This window comes from Aquarana catesbeiana, linkage group LG10, assembly GCF_042186555.1.
Source record: "Aquarana catesbeiana isolate 2022-GZ linkage group LG10, ASM4218655v1, whole genome shotgun sequence".
In the NCBI taxonomy this organism is placed as follows: Eukaryota; Metazoa; Chordata; class Amphibia; order Anura; family Ranidae; genus Aquarana; species Aquarana catesbeiana.
In genome coordinates, this window is record NC_133333.1 from 3,655,205 (window position 1) to 3,670,674 (window position 15,470).

Here is a 15,470-nt window from a genome sequence, read left to right on the forward strand (position 1 = left end):
TTATTATAACAGTGCCAAAACTTACACATTGCAATTTTCCTAAATGAGTTTAGGTCCCCATAAGCTGCTGAAATATGAATAGGTATAGGTCTGTCTGTGGGCTGGTGGTGATGGGGTTAATATAAGGTGAGTGATGGACTGCTGGCGGTGTGGAATGCGCGGAATGCGCGGAATGTGCGATGTAATGTATGGTCAGGTGTTCGGGTTCTCTGTCATTTCCTCACATTGTGCTCCAGGAAGCGTTCTTGATGTGATGTCACCATACAGACATGCAGCGTATCCTGGTGGTACCCCACTGATGGCACTAACTGGTGGGAAATGCTCATTCACAGGTCAACCTGCGAGGAACCCGCAACCGGAACAGCTGCTGGACGCAAAGGACGCATGTGGAGAAGAGGCTTCTGGTCCTGGTCGCTATCCTGTGCATCGGGCTCCTGGCGTGTCTGCTGTCTCTGGCTCTGCAGTATAGAAGCAGTAGGTGCCTTGGGGTTCTGGGGTTTGGGGGGGGGGGGTGACTGACACTGTGCTCTAATGGCAATACTGAGGGGGGCTGTAAGACTGCACCATAATGGTAGAGGGGGTGGGGTGTGACCATGGGGCTGGTGGAGCGCTGTGAGACACTGTACTCTAATGGCAGAACTGAGGGGGTGGGGGTGTCAGATCCTGTACCCTGATGGTAGGACTGGGGAGGGGGGGGGGTCTGGAAGACTCTGTACCCCGATGGCAGGACTGAGGAGGGGGGGGTCTGGAAGACTCTGTACCCCGATGGCAGGACTGAGGAGGGGGGGAGGGGTCTCGAAGACTCTGTACCCCGATGGCAGGACTGAGGAGGGGGGGAGGGGTCTCGAAGACTCTGTACCCTGATGGCAGGACTGAGGGGGGGGGAAAGCACCTGTAAGACACTGTACCCCGATGACAGGACTGGGAAGGGGGGGGGGTGGGTGGGTCTGGAAGACACTGTAGGACTGGCAGAGGGCTGTAATAAATTTTACCCAGACAGCAGGACAACAGACAGCAGGACGTTGGCATGGTATGAGATGAACCCTGATGAGGAAGGTCCAATGCACTTATTCCTGAAGAGATGGCTGTGTGAGTAAGTCGGTGCTGAAGTGATCACCGGCTTGAACCCGAAGATGGTCAAGCGAGAGAATGTCACCAGCACATCATGGATCTCCAGAATGGGCCCAAAGCTTTATTCAGCGATCACATTGTTATAGCAGAAGCAACGTTTCGGAACCTCACAGGACCCCTTCATCAGACGTGACCACTAGCCTGATGAAGGGGTCCTCTGAAATGTTGCTACTGCAAGAACGGTGATTGCTGAATCGAGCTTTAGACCCGTTATGGAGATCCATGATGTTCTCTGACATTCCTAGAGAAGGAAGGAAGGGGCACGGTGTTGGACTCTGTACCTTGGTGGCAGGACAGAAAGAACATTGTTGATCTCTGTACCTGGACAATGAGACGCTGAGAGCGGTGTTTGGGTGTTGGACTCTCTGAACCTTGACAGTGGGACTGGGAAAGCTTTGCTGGACTCTGTACCTTGACAGTGGGACTGGGAGAGCGGTGTTGCTCTCTGTACCCTGATGGGGGGGGGGGGGGGGGGGTAGTAGAGTGGTATTGGACTCAGTACCTTGACTGTGGGACTGAGTGGTGTTGGACTCTTTCTACCCTGATAGAGGTACTTGGAAAGCAGTGTTTCTGGTTTTCTGATGATGGGACTGGGAGAGTGCTGTTAGACTCGCCATACCCTGGTGGTGGAACTCGGAGAGAGGTGTTTAACTCTGTACCTTGATGGTGGGACTGGGAGAGCAGTTTTGGACTCTGTACACTGAAGATGGGACTGAGAGAGTGGTCTGGAACTCTATAACCTGATGGTGGGACTGGGAGAGCAGTCTGGGGCTCTGTACCCTGATGGTGGGACTGGGAAAATGGTTTTGGGACTCTGTATCCTGGCAGTAGGACTGGGATAGCATTGTGGGATAGGACTGGGATAGCATTGTGGGACTCGGTATCCTGCCGGTTAGACTAGGAGAGCGGTCTGGGACTCTGTACCCTAGCGGTGGGACTCTGTAATCTGGTGGTTGGACTGGGAGAGCGGTGTGGGACTCTGTACCCTGGCGGTGGGACTCTGTAATCTGGTGGTTGGACTGGGAGAGTGGTGGTTGGAGCTCTGTACCCTGGTGGTGGGACTGGGAGAACTGTGGTTGTGGCTCTGTACCCTGGTGGTGGGACTGGGAGAGCTGTGGTTGGGGCTACATACCCTGGTGGTGGGACTGGGAGAGCGGTGGTTGGGGCTCTGTACCCTGGTGGTTGGACTGGGAGAGCGGTGGTTGGGGCTCTGTACCCTGGTGGTGGGACTGGGAGAGAGGTGGTTGGGGCTCTGTACCCTGGTGGTTGGACTGGGAGAGCGGTGGTTGGGGCTCTGTACCCTGGTGGCGGGACTGGGAGAGCGGTGGTTGGGGCTCTGAACCCTGGTGGTTGGACTGGGAGAGCGGTGGTTGGGGCTCTGTACCCTGGTGGTGGGTCTGGGAGAGCGGTCGTTGGGGCTCTGTACCCTGGTGGTTGGACAGGGAGAGCGGTGGTTGGGGCTACATACCCTGGTGGTGGGACTGGGAGAGCGGTGGTTGGGGCTCTGTACCCTGGTGGTGGCACTGGGAGAACTGTGGTTGTGGCTCTGTACCCTGGTGGTGGGTCTGGGAGAGCGGTGGTTGGGGCTCCTGTACCCTGGTGGTTGGACTGGGAGAATGGTGGTTGGGGCTCCTGTACCCTGGTGGTGGGTCTGGGAGAGTGGTGGTTGGGGCTCTGTACTCTGGTGGTGGGTCTGGGAGAGCGGTGGTTGGTACTCTGTACCCTGGTGGTGTGTCTGGGAGAGCGGTGGTTGGGGCTCCTGTACCCTGGTGGTGGGTCTGGGAGAGCGGTGGTTGGGGCTCTGTACCCTGGTGGTGGGTCTGGGAGAGCGGTGGTTGGGGCTCTGTACCCTGGTGGTGGGTCTGGGAGAGCGGTGGTTGGGGCTCTGTACCCTGGTGATGGGACTGGGAGAGCGGTGGTTGGGGCTCTGTACCCTGGTGGTGGGTCTGGGAGAGCGGTCACTGGGGCTCTGTGCCCTGGTGGTGGGACTGGGAGAGCGGTGGTTGGGGCTCTGTACCCTGGTGATGGGACTGGGAGAGCGGTGGTTGGGGCTCTGTACCCTGGTGGTGGGTCTGGGAGAGCGGTGGTTGGGGCTCTGTAACCTGGTGGTGGGACTGGGAGAGCGGTGGTTGGGGCTCTGTACCCTGGTGGTGGGTCTGGGAGAGCGGTGGTTGGGGCTCTGTACCCTGGTGGTGGGTCTGGGAGAGCGGTGGTTGGGGCTCTGTAACCTGGTGGTGGGACTGGGAGAGCGGTCACTGGGGCTCTGTACCCTGGTGGTGGGACTGGGAGAGCGGTGGTTGGGGCTCTGTACCCTGGTGGTGGGTCTGGGAGAGCGGTCACTGGGGCTCTGTACCCTGGTGGTGGGACTGGGAGAGCGGTGGTTGGGGCTCTGTACCCTGGTGGTGGGTCTGGGAGAGCGGTGGTTGGGGCTCTGTACCCTGGTGGTGGGTCTGGGAGAGCGGTGGTTGGGGCTCCTGTACCCTGGTGGTGGGTCTGGGAGAGCGGTCGTTGGGGCTCTGTACCCTGGTGGTTGGACAGGGAGAGCGGTGGTTGGGGCTACATACCCTGGTGGTGGGACTGGGAGAGCGGTGGTTGGGGCTCTGTACCCTGGTGGTGGCACTGGGAGAACTGTGGTTGTGGCTCTGTACCCTGGTGGTGGGTCTGGGAGAGCGGTGGTTGGGGCTCCTGTACCCTGGTGGTTGGACTGGGAGAATGGTGGTTGGGGCTCCTGTACCCTGGTGGTGGGTCTGGGAGAGTGGTGGTTGGGGCTCTGTACCCTGGTGGTGGGTCTGGGAGAGCGGTGGTTGGGGCTCCTGTACCCTGGTGGTGGGACTGGGAAAATGGTTTTGGGACTCTGTATCCTGGCAGTAGGACTGGGATAGGACTGGGATAGCATTGTGGGACTCGGTATCCTGCCGGTTAGACTAGGAGAGCGGTCTGGGACTCTGTACCCTAGCGGTGGGACTCTGTAATCTGGTGGTTGGACTGGGAGAGCGGTGTGGGACTCTGTACCCTGGCGGTGGGACTCTGTAATCTGGTGGTTGGACTGGGAGAGTGGTGGTTGGAGCTCTGTACCCTGGTGGTGGGACTGGGAGAACTGTGGTTGTGGCTCTGTACCCTGGTGGTGGGACTGGGAGAGCTGTGGTTGGGGCTACATACCCTGGTGGTGGGACTGGGAGAGCGGTCACTGGGGCTCTGTACCCTGGTGGTGGGACTGGGAGAGCGGTGGTTGGGGCTCTGTACCCTGGTGGTGGGTCTGGGAGAGCGGTGGTTGGGGCTCTGTACCCTGGTGGTGGGTCTGGGAGAGCGGTGGTTGGGGCTCCTGTACCCTGGTGGTGGGTCTGGGAGAGCGGTCGTTGGGGCTCTGTACCCTGGTGGTTGGACAGGGAGAGCAGTGGTTGGGGCTACATACCCTGGTGGTGGGACTGGGAGAGCGGTGGTTGGGGCTCTGTACCCTGGTGGTGGCACTGGGAGAACTGTGGTTGTGGCTCTGTACCCTGGTGGTGGGTCTGGGAGAGCGGTGGTTGGGGCTCCTGTACCCTGGTGGTTGGACTGGGAGAATGGTGGTTGGGGCTCCTGTACCCTGGTGGTGGGTCTGGGAGAGTGGTGGTTGGGGCTCTGTACTCTGGTGGTGGGTCTGGGAGAGCGGTGGTTGGTACTCTGTACCCTGGTGGTGTGTCTGGGAGAGCGGTGGTTGGGGCTCCTGTACCCTGGTGGTGGGACTGGGAAAATGGTTTTGGGACTCTGTATCCTGGCAGTAGGACTGGGATAGCATTGTGGGATAGGACTGGGATAGCATTGTGGGACTCGGTATCCTGCCGGTTAGACTAGGAGAGCGGTCTGGGACTCTGTACCCTAGCGGTGGGACTCTGTAATCTGGTGGTTGGACTGGGAGAGCGGTGTGGGACTCTGTACCCTGGCGGTGGGACTCTGTAATCTGGTGGTTGGACTGGGAGAGTGGTGGTTGGAGCTCTGTACCCTGGTGGTGGGACTGGGAGAACTGTGGTTGTGGCTCTGTACCCTGGTGGTGGGACTGGGAGAGCTGTGGTTGGGGCTACATACCCTGGTGGTGGGACTGGGAGAGCGGTGGTTGGGGCTCTGTACCCTGGTGGTTGGACTGGGAGAGCGGTGGTTGGGGCTCTGTACCCTGGTGGTGGGACTGGGAGAGAGGTGGTTGGGGCTCTGTACCCTGGTGGTTGGACTGGGAGAGCGGTGGTTGGGGCTCTGTACCCTGGTGGCGGGACTGGGAGAGCGGTGGTTGGGGCTCTGAACCCTGGTGGTTGGACTGGGAGAGCGGTGGTTGGGGCTCTGTACCCTGGTGGTGGGTCTGGGAGAGCGGTCGTTGGGGCTCTGTATCCTGGTGGTTGGACAGGGAGAGCGGTGGTTGGGGCTACATACCCTGGTGGTGGGACTGGGAGAGCGGTGGTTGGGGCTCTGTACCCTGGTGGTGGCACTGGGAGAACTGTGGTTGTGGCTCTGTACCCTGGTGGTGGGTCTGGGAGAGCGGTGGTTGGGGCTCCTGTACCCTGGTGGTTGGACTGGGAGAATGGTGGTTGGGGCTCCTGTACCCTGGTGGTGGGTCTGGGAGAGTGGTGGTTGGGGCTCTGTACTCTGGTGGTGGGTCTGGGAGAGCGGTGGTTGGTACTCTGTACCCTGGTGGTGTGTCTGGGAGAGCGGTGGTTGGGGCTCCTGTACCCTGGTGGTGGGACTGGGAGAGCGGTGGTTGGGGCTCTGTACCCTGGTGGTGGGTCTGGGAGAGCGGTGGTTGGGGCTCTGTACCCTGGTGGTGGGTCTGGGAGAGCGGTGGTTGGGGCTCTGTACCCTGGTGATGGGACTGGGAGAGCGGTGGTTGGGGCTCTGTACCCTGGTGGTGGGTCTGGGAGAGCGGTCACTGGGGCTCTGTGCCCTGGTGGTGGGACTGGGAGAGCGGTGGTTGGGGCTCTGTACCCTGGTGATGGGACTGGGAGAGCGGTGGTTGGGGCTCTGTACCCTGGTGGTGGGTCTGGGAGAGCGGTGGTTGGGGCTCTGTACCCTGGTGGTGGGTCTGGGAGAGCGGTCACTGGGGCTCTGTAACCTGGTGGTGGGAGTGGGAGAGCGGTGGTTGGGGCTCTGTACCCTGGTGGTGGGTCTGGGAGAGCGGTGGTTGGGGCTCTGTAACCTGGTGGTGGGACTGGGAGAGCGGTCACTGGGGCTCTGTACCCTGGTGGTGGGACTGGGAGAGCGGTGGTTGGGGCTCTGTACCCTGGTGGTGGGTCTGGGAGAGCGGTCACTGGGGCTCTGTACCCTGGTGGTGGCACTGGGAGAACTGTGGTTGTGGCTCTGTACCCTGGTGGTGGGTCTGGGAGAGCGGTGGTTGGGGCTCTGTACTCTGGTGGTGGGTCTGGGAGAGCGGTGGTTGGTACTCTGTACCCTGGTGGTGTGTCTGGGAGAGCGGTGGTTGGGGCTCCTGTACCCTGGTGGTGGGACTGGGAGAGCGGTGGTTGGGGCTCTGTACCCTGGTGGTGGGTCTGGGAGAGCGGTGGTTGGGGCTCTGTACCCTGGTGGTGGGTCTGGGAGAGCGGTGGTTGGGGCTCTGTACCCTGGTGGTGGGTCTGGGAGAGCGGTCACTGGGGCTCTGTGCCCTGGTGGTGGGACTGGGAGAGCGGTGGTTGGGGCTCTGTACCCTGGTGATGGGACTGGGAGAGTGGTGGTTGGGGCTCTGTACCCTGGTGGTGGGTCTGGGAGAGCGGTGGTTGGGGCTCTGTAACCTGGTGGTGGGACTGGGAGAGCGGTGGTTGGGGCTCTGTACCCTGGTGGTGGGTCTGGGAGAGCGGTGGTTGGGGCTCTGTACCCTGGTGGTGGGTCTGGGAGAGCGGTGGTTGGGGCTCTGTAACCTGGTGGTGGGACTGGGAGAGCGGTCACTGGGGCTCTGTACCCTGGTGGTGGGACTGGGAGAGCGGTGGTTGGGGCTCTGTACCCTGGTGGTGGGTCTGGGAGAGCGGTCACTGGGACTCTGTACCCTGGTGGTGGGACTGGGAGAGCGGTGGTTGGGGTTCTGTACCCTGGTGGTGGGTCTGGGAGAGCGGTGGTTGGGGCTCTGTACCTTGGTGGTGGGTCTGGGAGAGCGGTGGTTGGGGCTCCTGTACCCTGGTGGTGGGTCTGGGAGAGCGGTCGTTGGGGCTCTGTACCCTGGTGGTTGGACAGGGAGAGCGGTGGTTGGGGCTACATACCCTGGTGGTGGGACTGGGAGAGCGGTGGTTGGGGCTCTGTACCCTGGTGGTGGCACTGGGAGAACTGTGGTTGTGGCTCTGTACCCTGGTGGTGGGTCTGGGACAGCGGTGGTTGGGGCTCCTGTACCCTGGTGGTTGGACTGGGAGAATGGTGGTTGGGGCTCCTGTACCCTGGTGGTGGGTCTGGGAGAGTGGTGGTTGGGGCTCTGTACTCTGGTGGTGGGTCTGGGAGAGCGGTGGTTGGTACTCTGTACCCTGGATGTGTGTCTGGGAGAGCGGTGGTTGGGGCTCCTGTACCCTGGTGGTGGGACTGGGAGAGCGGTGGTTGGGGCTCTGTACCCTGGTGGTGGGTCTGGGAGAGCGGTGGTTGGGGCTCTGTACCCTGGTGGTGGGTCTGGGAGAGCGGTGGTTGGGGCTCTGTACCCTGGTGATTGGACTGGGAGAGCGGTGGTTGGGGCTCTGTACCCTGGTGGTGGGTCTGGGAGAGCGGTCACTGGGGCTCTGTGCCCTGGTGGTGGGACTGGGAGAGCGGTGGTTGGGGCTCTGTACCCTGGTGATGGGACTGGGAGAGTGGTGGTTGGGGCTCTGTACCCTGGTGGTGGGTCTGGGAGAGCGGTGGTTGGGGCTCTGTAACCTGGTGGTGGGACTGGGAGAGCGGTCACTGGGGCTCTGTACCCTGGTGGTGGGACTGGGAGAGCGGTGGTTGGGGCTCTGTACCCTGGTGGTGGGTCTGGGAGAGCGGTCACTGGGGCTCTGTACCCTGGTGGTGGGACTGGGAGAGCGGTGGTTGGGGCTCTGTACCCTGGTGGTGGGTCTGGGAGAGCGGTGGTTGGGGCTCTGTACCCTGGTGGTGGGTCTGGGAGAGCGGTGGTTGGGGCTCTGTACCCTGGTGGTGGGTCTGGGAGAGCTGTCGTTGGGGCTCTGTAGACCTTGATGGCTGCTTAATATTCTTGGGATCCGTTTTCGGACAGCTCCTTTTCTGTCAAGGAAGAAACGTGTGATCTTCAATAGAGTTCTGTGGGAATTCGGTTCATGGATTGGACTTGTGGAAGGGGAATTGGCGTGTTCTTCATTCCTCCTGATTTTTTTTTTTTTTCCATGGTGTATATTTTCTGAACTACTTGCATCATCTGCTTACAGTGTATCCAATGCCGATTTCTTTAGTTCTGGATGGTATAATAAAGGGTTGACATCTGACCATTGCTGTCTGTCTCCCCATTGTGTCCCCCCCCCCCCCCCACTTTGATCATGGTCCTGAAAGCGGAAACCTCTGAAATTTTTAAGTTGTCACCAGAACAGGAATGGAGGGGAAATCTTCTAGTGGGGACTCTTGTTCTGGTGATTAAAAGGGAAATTCCTTTGGTCTCTGGAACAGAAAGTGAAATCTCCAAATGGGGACAACAAAAACCCGATTTCCTAACTCTTCCCTACTCTGAACTCGGCTTTAGATATATTTGCATGATGATTATCTGATTTTGGTGGCTCGGTTATCTTTGCCGTGTCCCCAATCATCAGAACTCCGTGTCCTATCAGACTATCCATCCTCCATGTTTTGATCCAGAACCCCTCACAGTTGGTGTCCCCGGTATACAGCTAGTTTGGGAAGCTGAGGATGGAGATGGTCGCCCCCCCCCCAACCCCCCATGTTGACTGAGGTGTTGCAGATTGCCCGTAACTGAAAAATTAACCCTCTGACGTTTTGCTTCCAGAAAATCGCACCTGCCTGTCGGAATCTTGCATCTCGGTCACCAGCTCCATCTTGCGCTCTCTGGATCCCAGCGTCGATCCGTGTCAGGACTTCTACAGCTATGCCTGTGGCGGATGGATCAAAGCCAACCCGGTCCCTGATGGCCATTCCCGCTGGGGGACCTTCAATGAGCTGTGGGAGCACAACCAGGCCGTCATGAAGCACCTGCTGGGTGAGTGTGAGATTGGAATACGTATTTATTGAGCGTGACGCAGAGAAGGTCATTTGTATTGGATGGGAGTTGCTGAGCTGCTGCTTTTATTCCTGCTAGGGGACCCACTATGGTTCTTCCCTCCACACCCTCGTTGGGTGCCTTTTTGGGACCCGCAGCCGGGGGGCCCCCCTCGTTGGGTGCCTTTTTTGAGACCCGCAGCCGGGGGGCCCCCCTCGTTGGGTGCCTTTTTGGGACCCGCAGCCGGGGGGCCCCCCTCGTTGGGTGCCTTTTTGGGACCTGCAGCCAGGGGCCCCCCTCGTTGGGTGCCTTTTTGAGATCGGCAGCCAGGAACCCCTTGTTGGGTGCTCTTTTGGGGCCCACAGCCAGGGCCCTAGTCGGGTGCCTTTTTGTGACCCGCAGCCGGGGGGCCCCCCTCGTTGGGTGCCTTTTTGGGACCTGCAGCCAGGGGCCCCCCTCGTTGGGTGCCTTTTTGAGATCAGCAGCCAGGAACCCCTTGTTGGGTGCTCTTTTGGGGCCCACAGCCAGGGCCCTAGTCGGGTGCCTTTTTGTGACCCGCAGCCGGGGGGCCCCCCTCGTTGGGTGCCTTTTTGAGACCCGCAGCCGGGGGCCCCCCTTATTGGGTGCCTTTTTTGAGACCCGCAGCCGGGGGCCCCCCTTATTGGGTGCCTTTTTTGAGACCCGCAGCCGGGGGCCCCCCTTATTGGGTGCCTTTTTTGAGACCCGCAGCCGGGGGCCCCCCTTATTGGGTGCCTTTTTTGAGACCCGCAGCCGGGGGCCCCCCTTATTGGGTGCCTTGTTGAGACCCGCAGCCGGGGGCCCCCCTTATTGGGTGCCTTGTTGAGACCCGCAGCCGGGGGCCCCCCCTCGTTGGGTGCCTTTTTGGGACCCGCAGCCGGGGGCCCCCCTCGTTGGGTGCCTTTTTGAGACCTGCAGCCGGGGGCCCCCTCATTAGGTGCCTCTGTGGCCTGCAGATTGGGGGGGGCCCTTGTCATGTGTCCATCTTGCCACCAGCAGCTCTGCTCCGATGAGAGAATGATGAGACGACACGATCACTGACCACAGATAACATTCCTCACCTCCCAGACATAACATTGAACTCCTCTCCAGACTATGTTTCCATCACACATACACGCCCAGCTCTCTGACAGGAGAGGCGGGGTCACCCTCAGACTACAAATCTCATCATCCCATCATCTGTTACATCCCGAGCATCCCTCCCACCTTCTACAGCCTTCGCTGAAACGGCTTCCTCTGATTTCACCGCACACTGTGAGCTTCTGACAATGGAGTGCTGAGAGGAGTATGGAGGCTGGGGGGCTGTGATGTTTTCAGGAAGCCCCCCTGCTGGCCCCTCCCACCAGCCATGATCTGCATTGCATAGAGAAGCTCAGAGACCTGGTAAAAACGCTGGGTCTAAAATGTATGTAATAAAGTTCTTTTTTTTTTTGTTTGTTTTTTCTCAAAAAAATATAATTAAATGTTAATGAGGAGAGGGGGCAGGGAAGCTGAAATATAAGCAGATTACACTTAATCATTGATGTGTCCCGCACGGCTGGCATGATTGGTCTCTTCCTTCTCCACAGAAAACAAGACTATGAATTTTAGCAGTGCTGCCGAGCACAAAGCTCAGAGTTACTACCAGGCCTGTATGAACGAGTCCAAAATCGCGGATCTCGGCGCCAAACCGCTGCAAGAGCTCATAGAGAAGGTGAGAGGACGCAACTCGTCCGGTCCAAGAATAACAAGTACTTAAAGGGTCACTCCACCCAGGACTGGGATGTGTGGATGCTCGATGGGTACATGATGTTCCTAATGTAGCACTACCCCCCCCCCCCCGTAGGGGTTTTAAATTATGCGGTTCCCCACTATTGCACAGCCAGGCACACAACATTTTCAGTGAACAGTCCTTGAGCTTTGTTTTTATGTTTTATTGGGGGGGGGGGGGGGGGGGGGGTGTTAATAACTTGGGGAATAGGAGTTATGGGATGCCCAACTTGAAGGTGACAAAACCAGTGACAACTTCCTCCCTATGTACAGCTCTGATTCCTCTGTACCGGCTAACGGTCTGCTAGATCAGAAACAGCCCCTTACAGGCAGGAACTCTCAGTCCCTCGCTTAGAATGTAGCACAATGTGGTGTGAACAGCACCCTGGAGTTCCTCCAACTCCCTGTAGACACTGGTCCCAGCTCTACCACTTCAGGAATTCTAGCCACCCGGCCCCCTCTCTCCACCGGCCCACCCGGCCCCCTCTCTCCACCGGCCCACCCTGCCCCCTCTCTCCACCGGCCCACCCGGCCCCCTCTCTGAAGATCTCCCAGGGCAAGGCTGTAGAGGACATAAGAACACTGCTGTCTTCAACCTGCTACATGTGGCAGTCTCTCCCCCTGTAAATCCCGGCACCGTGCTGTAGTACTCACACTGTCCTCCTTGCTCCCGCTGCCTCTCAGGAAGTACTTCCTCCAAGCTTCTCCTGTTGTCAGGATCCTTCCAGGCCAACACCTGAGCCCCGGCCCGAGGCAGAGCACCTACCCCCTCCCCCCAGACTAGAGGATTTGCCTCAAGGGTCAACAACCTCCTGGGGATTGGTTAAAGGGCCCCTAAATATGCAGGACAACTCTCCTAGCCTTTGCACTCTAGCTTCCAGAACATTCTCTTAACATTCCAGAACCAGAGAGCTGCCTGCGTGAGTTATGCTGCCCTGAACTCTAGTAAGCCTGACCCAGATTCAAACACTCGCAGTCTTTTAAACATGAGTCAGAATATGCTTTTACTTTGACACTAGAGGGTGCTACACATACATCTCTGGAGATCAGTGGTGGCTTCCACCTTCTTCTACAAAGTTACAATGTACAGTCTGATCACTGGGGGGAGGGGAGACTGAGGAAATGTTTCCTCCTCCCTGCAGCAGACTGATGACAATGTCTCAGCCTAGGCAAAGTCTATGGCTATTTAATGATAAAGGGTGGAGCTTGTGTGAACAATGATCCTGTTGCTGTATAATGTGACTTGTCAGAGATTCACGCCAACTTGTAAAATTCCCGGCTGGTCCGTTTTTTGTAATTTTGCGATGTAACTCTAGTTTTGGGGTGTCTTCCAGCTCGGTGGGTGGAATATCACTGGTCCATGGGACAAGAACAACTTCCAGGAGATCCTGCGGACCATCACTGCGTACTACAGAGTCTCTCCCTTCTTCTCTGTGTTTGTCAGCGCAGACTCGAAGAACTCCAACAGCAACATCATACAGGTGAGGCGCGGGGGACTCCATAGTGTCTGGGGGGATCTAGGTTGCCCTTCAAGGTTCTTGTTGGGTGGTTCGCCGCTTCTCCATGTACAGTTCTGACCCGTCTCCTCTCCCCTTAGATAGACCAGTCTGGATTGGGTTTACCGTCTCGAGAATACTACCTGAACAAAACGGCCAATGAGAAGGTGAGTACCAGGCCATGGCTGTTGTCTCTCTTCCCCCAAATAACCCAACCCCTTCCCCTGGTCCCTCTTATGACTCCCGGTGCTCTTCATCCTGTAGGTTCTGACCGGATACCTCAACTTCATGGTGCAGCTGGGGGTCCTCCTGGGTGGGGAGGAGAACAACACACGCCAGCAGATGCAGGAGATCCTGGACTTCGAGACGGCCCTGGCCAATATCACCATCCCGCAAGAGAAGAGGCGAGATGAGGAGCTCATCTACCACAAGATCACCGCTGGGGAGCTGAAGGTGATCCCGATTTTTCCTTCCTGTCACCATTCATTGTATGGAAACCCTTAGAAGTGCAGGACACGGCCGTGCACCCCAAGTCTCCCTAGGACAGGGTGCCAGCCTAGTGGGGGAGGCTGGGGCGCCAGCCTAGATGTAATCTGATTTGTGTTCCCTTCACATCCAGGATCTGATACCCAGTGTGGATTGGATGCCCCTCCTCCAAACTGCCTTTCGCCCCGTGGAGATCAATGAGACGGAGCCTGTGGTGGTCTATGCTAAAGAATACTTGATGCAGGTGTCCGGTCTCATATATGCCACTGACGAGAGGTAGGAACAAGTCTGCCAGCTTCCATCGCGGCTCCTCTGCCCGGGTGTACACTGATTTTTCTATGTGGGTGGATGGAGATGAGTCTAGGTGTAATGGGTGGGGGCAGGAAGGGTGCAGTGTTGGCATTTGTATATAATATAAATTCCTAAAGTATTGCGGCTCTCCTCTACTTCCCTCTGCCCTCCCCCAGTAAAGTAAACCACACTCCAATTGGTCAAGGAGTACCAAGTAACCAATGACTGATCTTCTCTCCTCCAGAATCTTGAATAACTACATGATCTGGAATGTGGTGCGGAAGACGAGCGCCCTGTTGGATCAGAGGTTCCAGGACGTTGAAGAGAAGTTCCTGGAAGTCATGTATGGAACCAAGAAGGTGAGAGATGCTGGCTGGTCACGTCTCCGGGGGATCCAGGAATCCTGGCATGCGGTGGCATGTCGTCCAGTTATCTCTGGGACATTCAGGAATTCTGGCATGTCCTGCAGATATTGGGGAGTGAATAGATTCCGGTGTAGGGATTGGCTGTGCTGACCTGGCTCCGTCATCGGGATTGGCTGTGCTGACCTGGCTCCGTCATCGGGATTGGCTGTGCTGACCTGGCTCCGTCGTCGGGATTGGCTGTGCTGACCTGGCTCCGTCGTCGGGATTGGCTGCGCTGACCTGGCTCCGGTGTCGGGATTGGCTGCGCTGACCTGGCTCCGGTGTCGGGATTGGCTGTTCTGACCTGGCTCCGGTGTAGTGATTGGCTGTTCTGACCTGGCTCCGGTGTAGGGATTGGCTGTGGTGACCTGGCTCCGGTGTAGGGATTGGCTGTGGTGACCTGGCTCCGGTGTCGGGATTGGCTGCGCTGACCTGGCTCCGGTGTCGGGATTGGCTGCGCTGACCTGGCTCCGGTGTCGGGATTGGCTGCGCTGACCTGGCTCCGGTGTCGGGATTGGCTGCGCTGACCTGGCTCCGGTGTCGGGATTGGCTGCGCTGACCTGGCTCCGGTGTCGGGATTGGCTGCGCTGACCTGGCTCCGGTGTCGGGATTGGCTGCGCTGACCTGGCTCCGGTGTCGGGATTGGCTGCGCTGACCTGGCTCCGGTGTCGGGATTGGCTGCGCTGACCTGGCTCCGGTGTCGGGATTGGCTGCGCTGACCTGGCTCCGGTGTCGGGATTGGCTGCGCTGACCTGGCTCCGGTGTAGGGATTGGCTGTGCTGACCTGGCTCCGGTGTCGGGATTGGCTGTGCTGCCAGCCTCTTGCTCTGGGCTCAGATCTCTGCCATGGCAAGAAGTGGCCGGTTTCGGTCTTGCTCCGTGGTCACACATTGAGTTACACAAGCCGTGTGTCCAGGAAGTCACCCGGCTTTCACTCATAGAAATGGAAACCAACATCTGGCAGGAAGTGTGCGTCGCCTGAACTGCAACGGTGTAACCTCGGCGAGCACAACTTTCCCCCAGGGGACCCCAACTTTTTTTTCAGGGGGCCTGCCGCTACTCCTGCCTTGTAATTTAACCCCTATGTTGCAGCACATTAAAAAATAATGTTCCAATAGAGGAAGGAAAAGGGGTCCCCTTTTTTTTTTTTTCAGCAGTGCTTTGTATTTCATTTTTCATAATTTGGTTTTTGCATTTTATGTCCTTGTAAAGGTCCCACCCAAACCCTGTAGGAGTCTTATATCTGAGAAACTGGACTCCTACTTGGTGACTCTCTTTGATATCCTCTATTTTTGGATCAGACTTTGTAGATTTGTAGCAGTAAAGTGCAATCACTGCTAATGCAGGAAGAAGGAGTGATCCAGTGTAGCCCCCCCCCCCCCCGAGGGCAACTGTCCAAATCCTTCAAATGTTGTATTTTGATAAAATTTACAGTAATAAGATCTCACTTATATATTAAAAAAAAAAAAAACAAATGTTTGTTTAATGTCTTCCCATGAACTGCTCCGCACATGGCTGGTTACACAACATTCCTCCTTTAGTCTGTGGTAGCGCCCTCTGCTGTCCCTTCTGATTACATCCAGTGTGATGGACGACATGAGATTAGTGTACAACCCTTGTGCCCAACCTGTGGCCCTTTGGTATGTGATGTGTGGCCCTCAGCAGTCTGTAGTGGAAACATTGATTAGGGGAAGAGCATTAATCTCTACCAGCCTCATGTAACATCTTCCCAGTTTGGTATTCTCTTCTGCAGTCCCCTCCAGCATT

The 15,470-nt window shown here is 57.8% G+C and overlaps 1 protein-coding gene across 1 annotated transcript; it reads left to right on the forward strand.

The window, feature by feature from the left end:
* Nucleotides 1–326: 326 nt before the first annotated feature.
* Nucleotides 327–13,829, forward strand: LOC141110233 (endothelin-converting enzyme 1-like; the record flags this gene model as incomplete). The annotated part of the gene is made up of 8 exons (XM_073601494.1): nucleotides 327–474; nucleotides 9,050–9,259; nucleotides 10,846–10,970; nucleotides 12,361–12,507; nucleotides 12,624–12,689; nucleotides 12,787–12,975; nucleotides 13,142–13,284; nucleotides 13,544–13,829. Coding segments are annotated over 8 exons (1,299 nt in total), but the record flags the coding sequence as incomplete, so codon positions are not given.
* Between the last annotated feature and the right edge of the window lie 1,641 nt (nucleotides 13,830–15,470).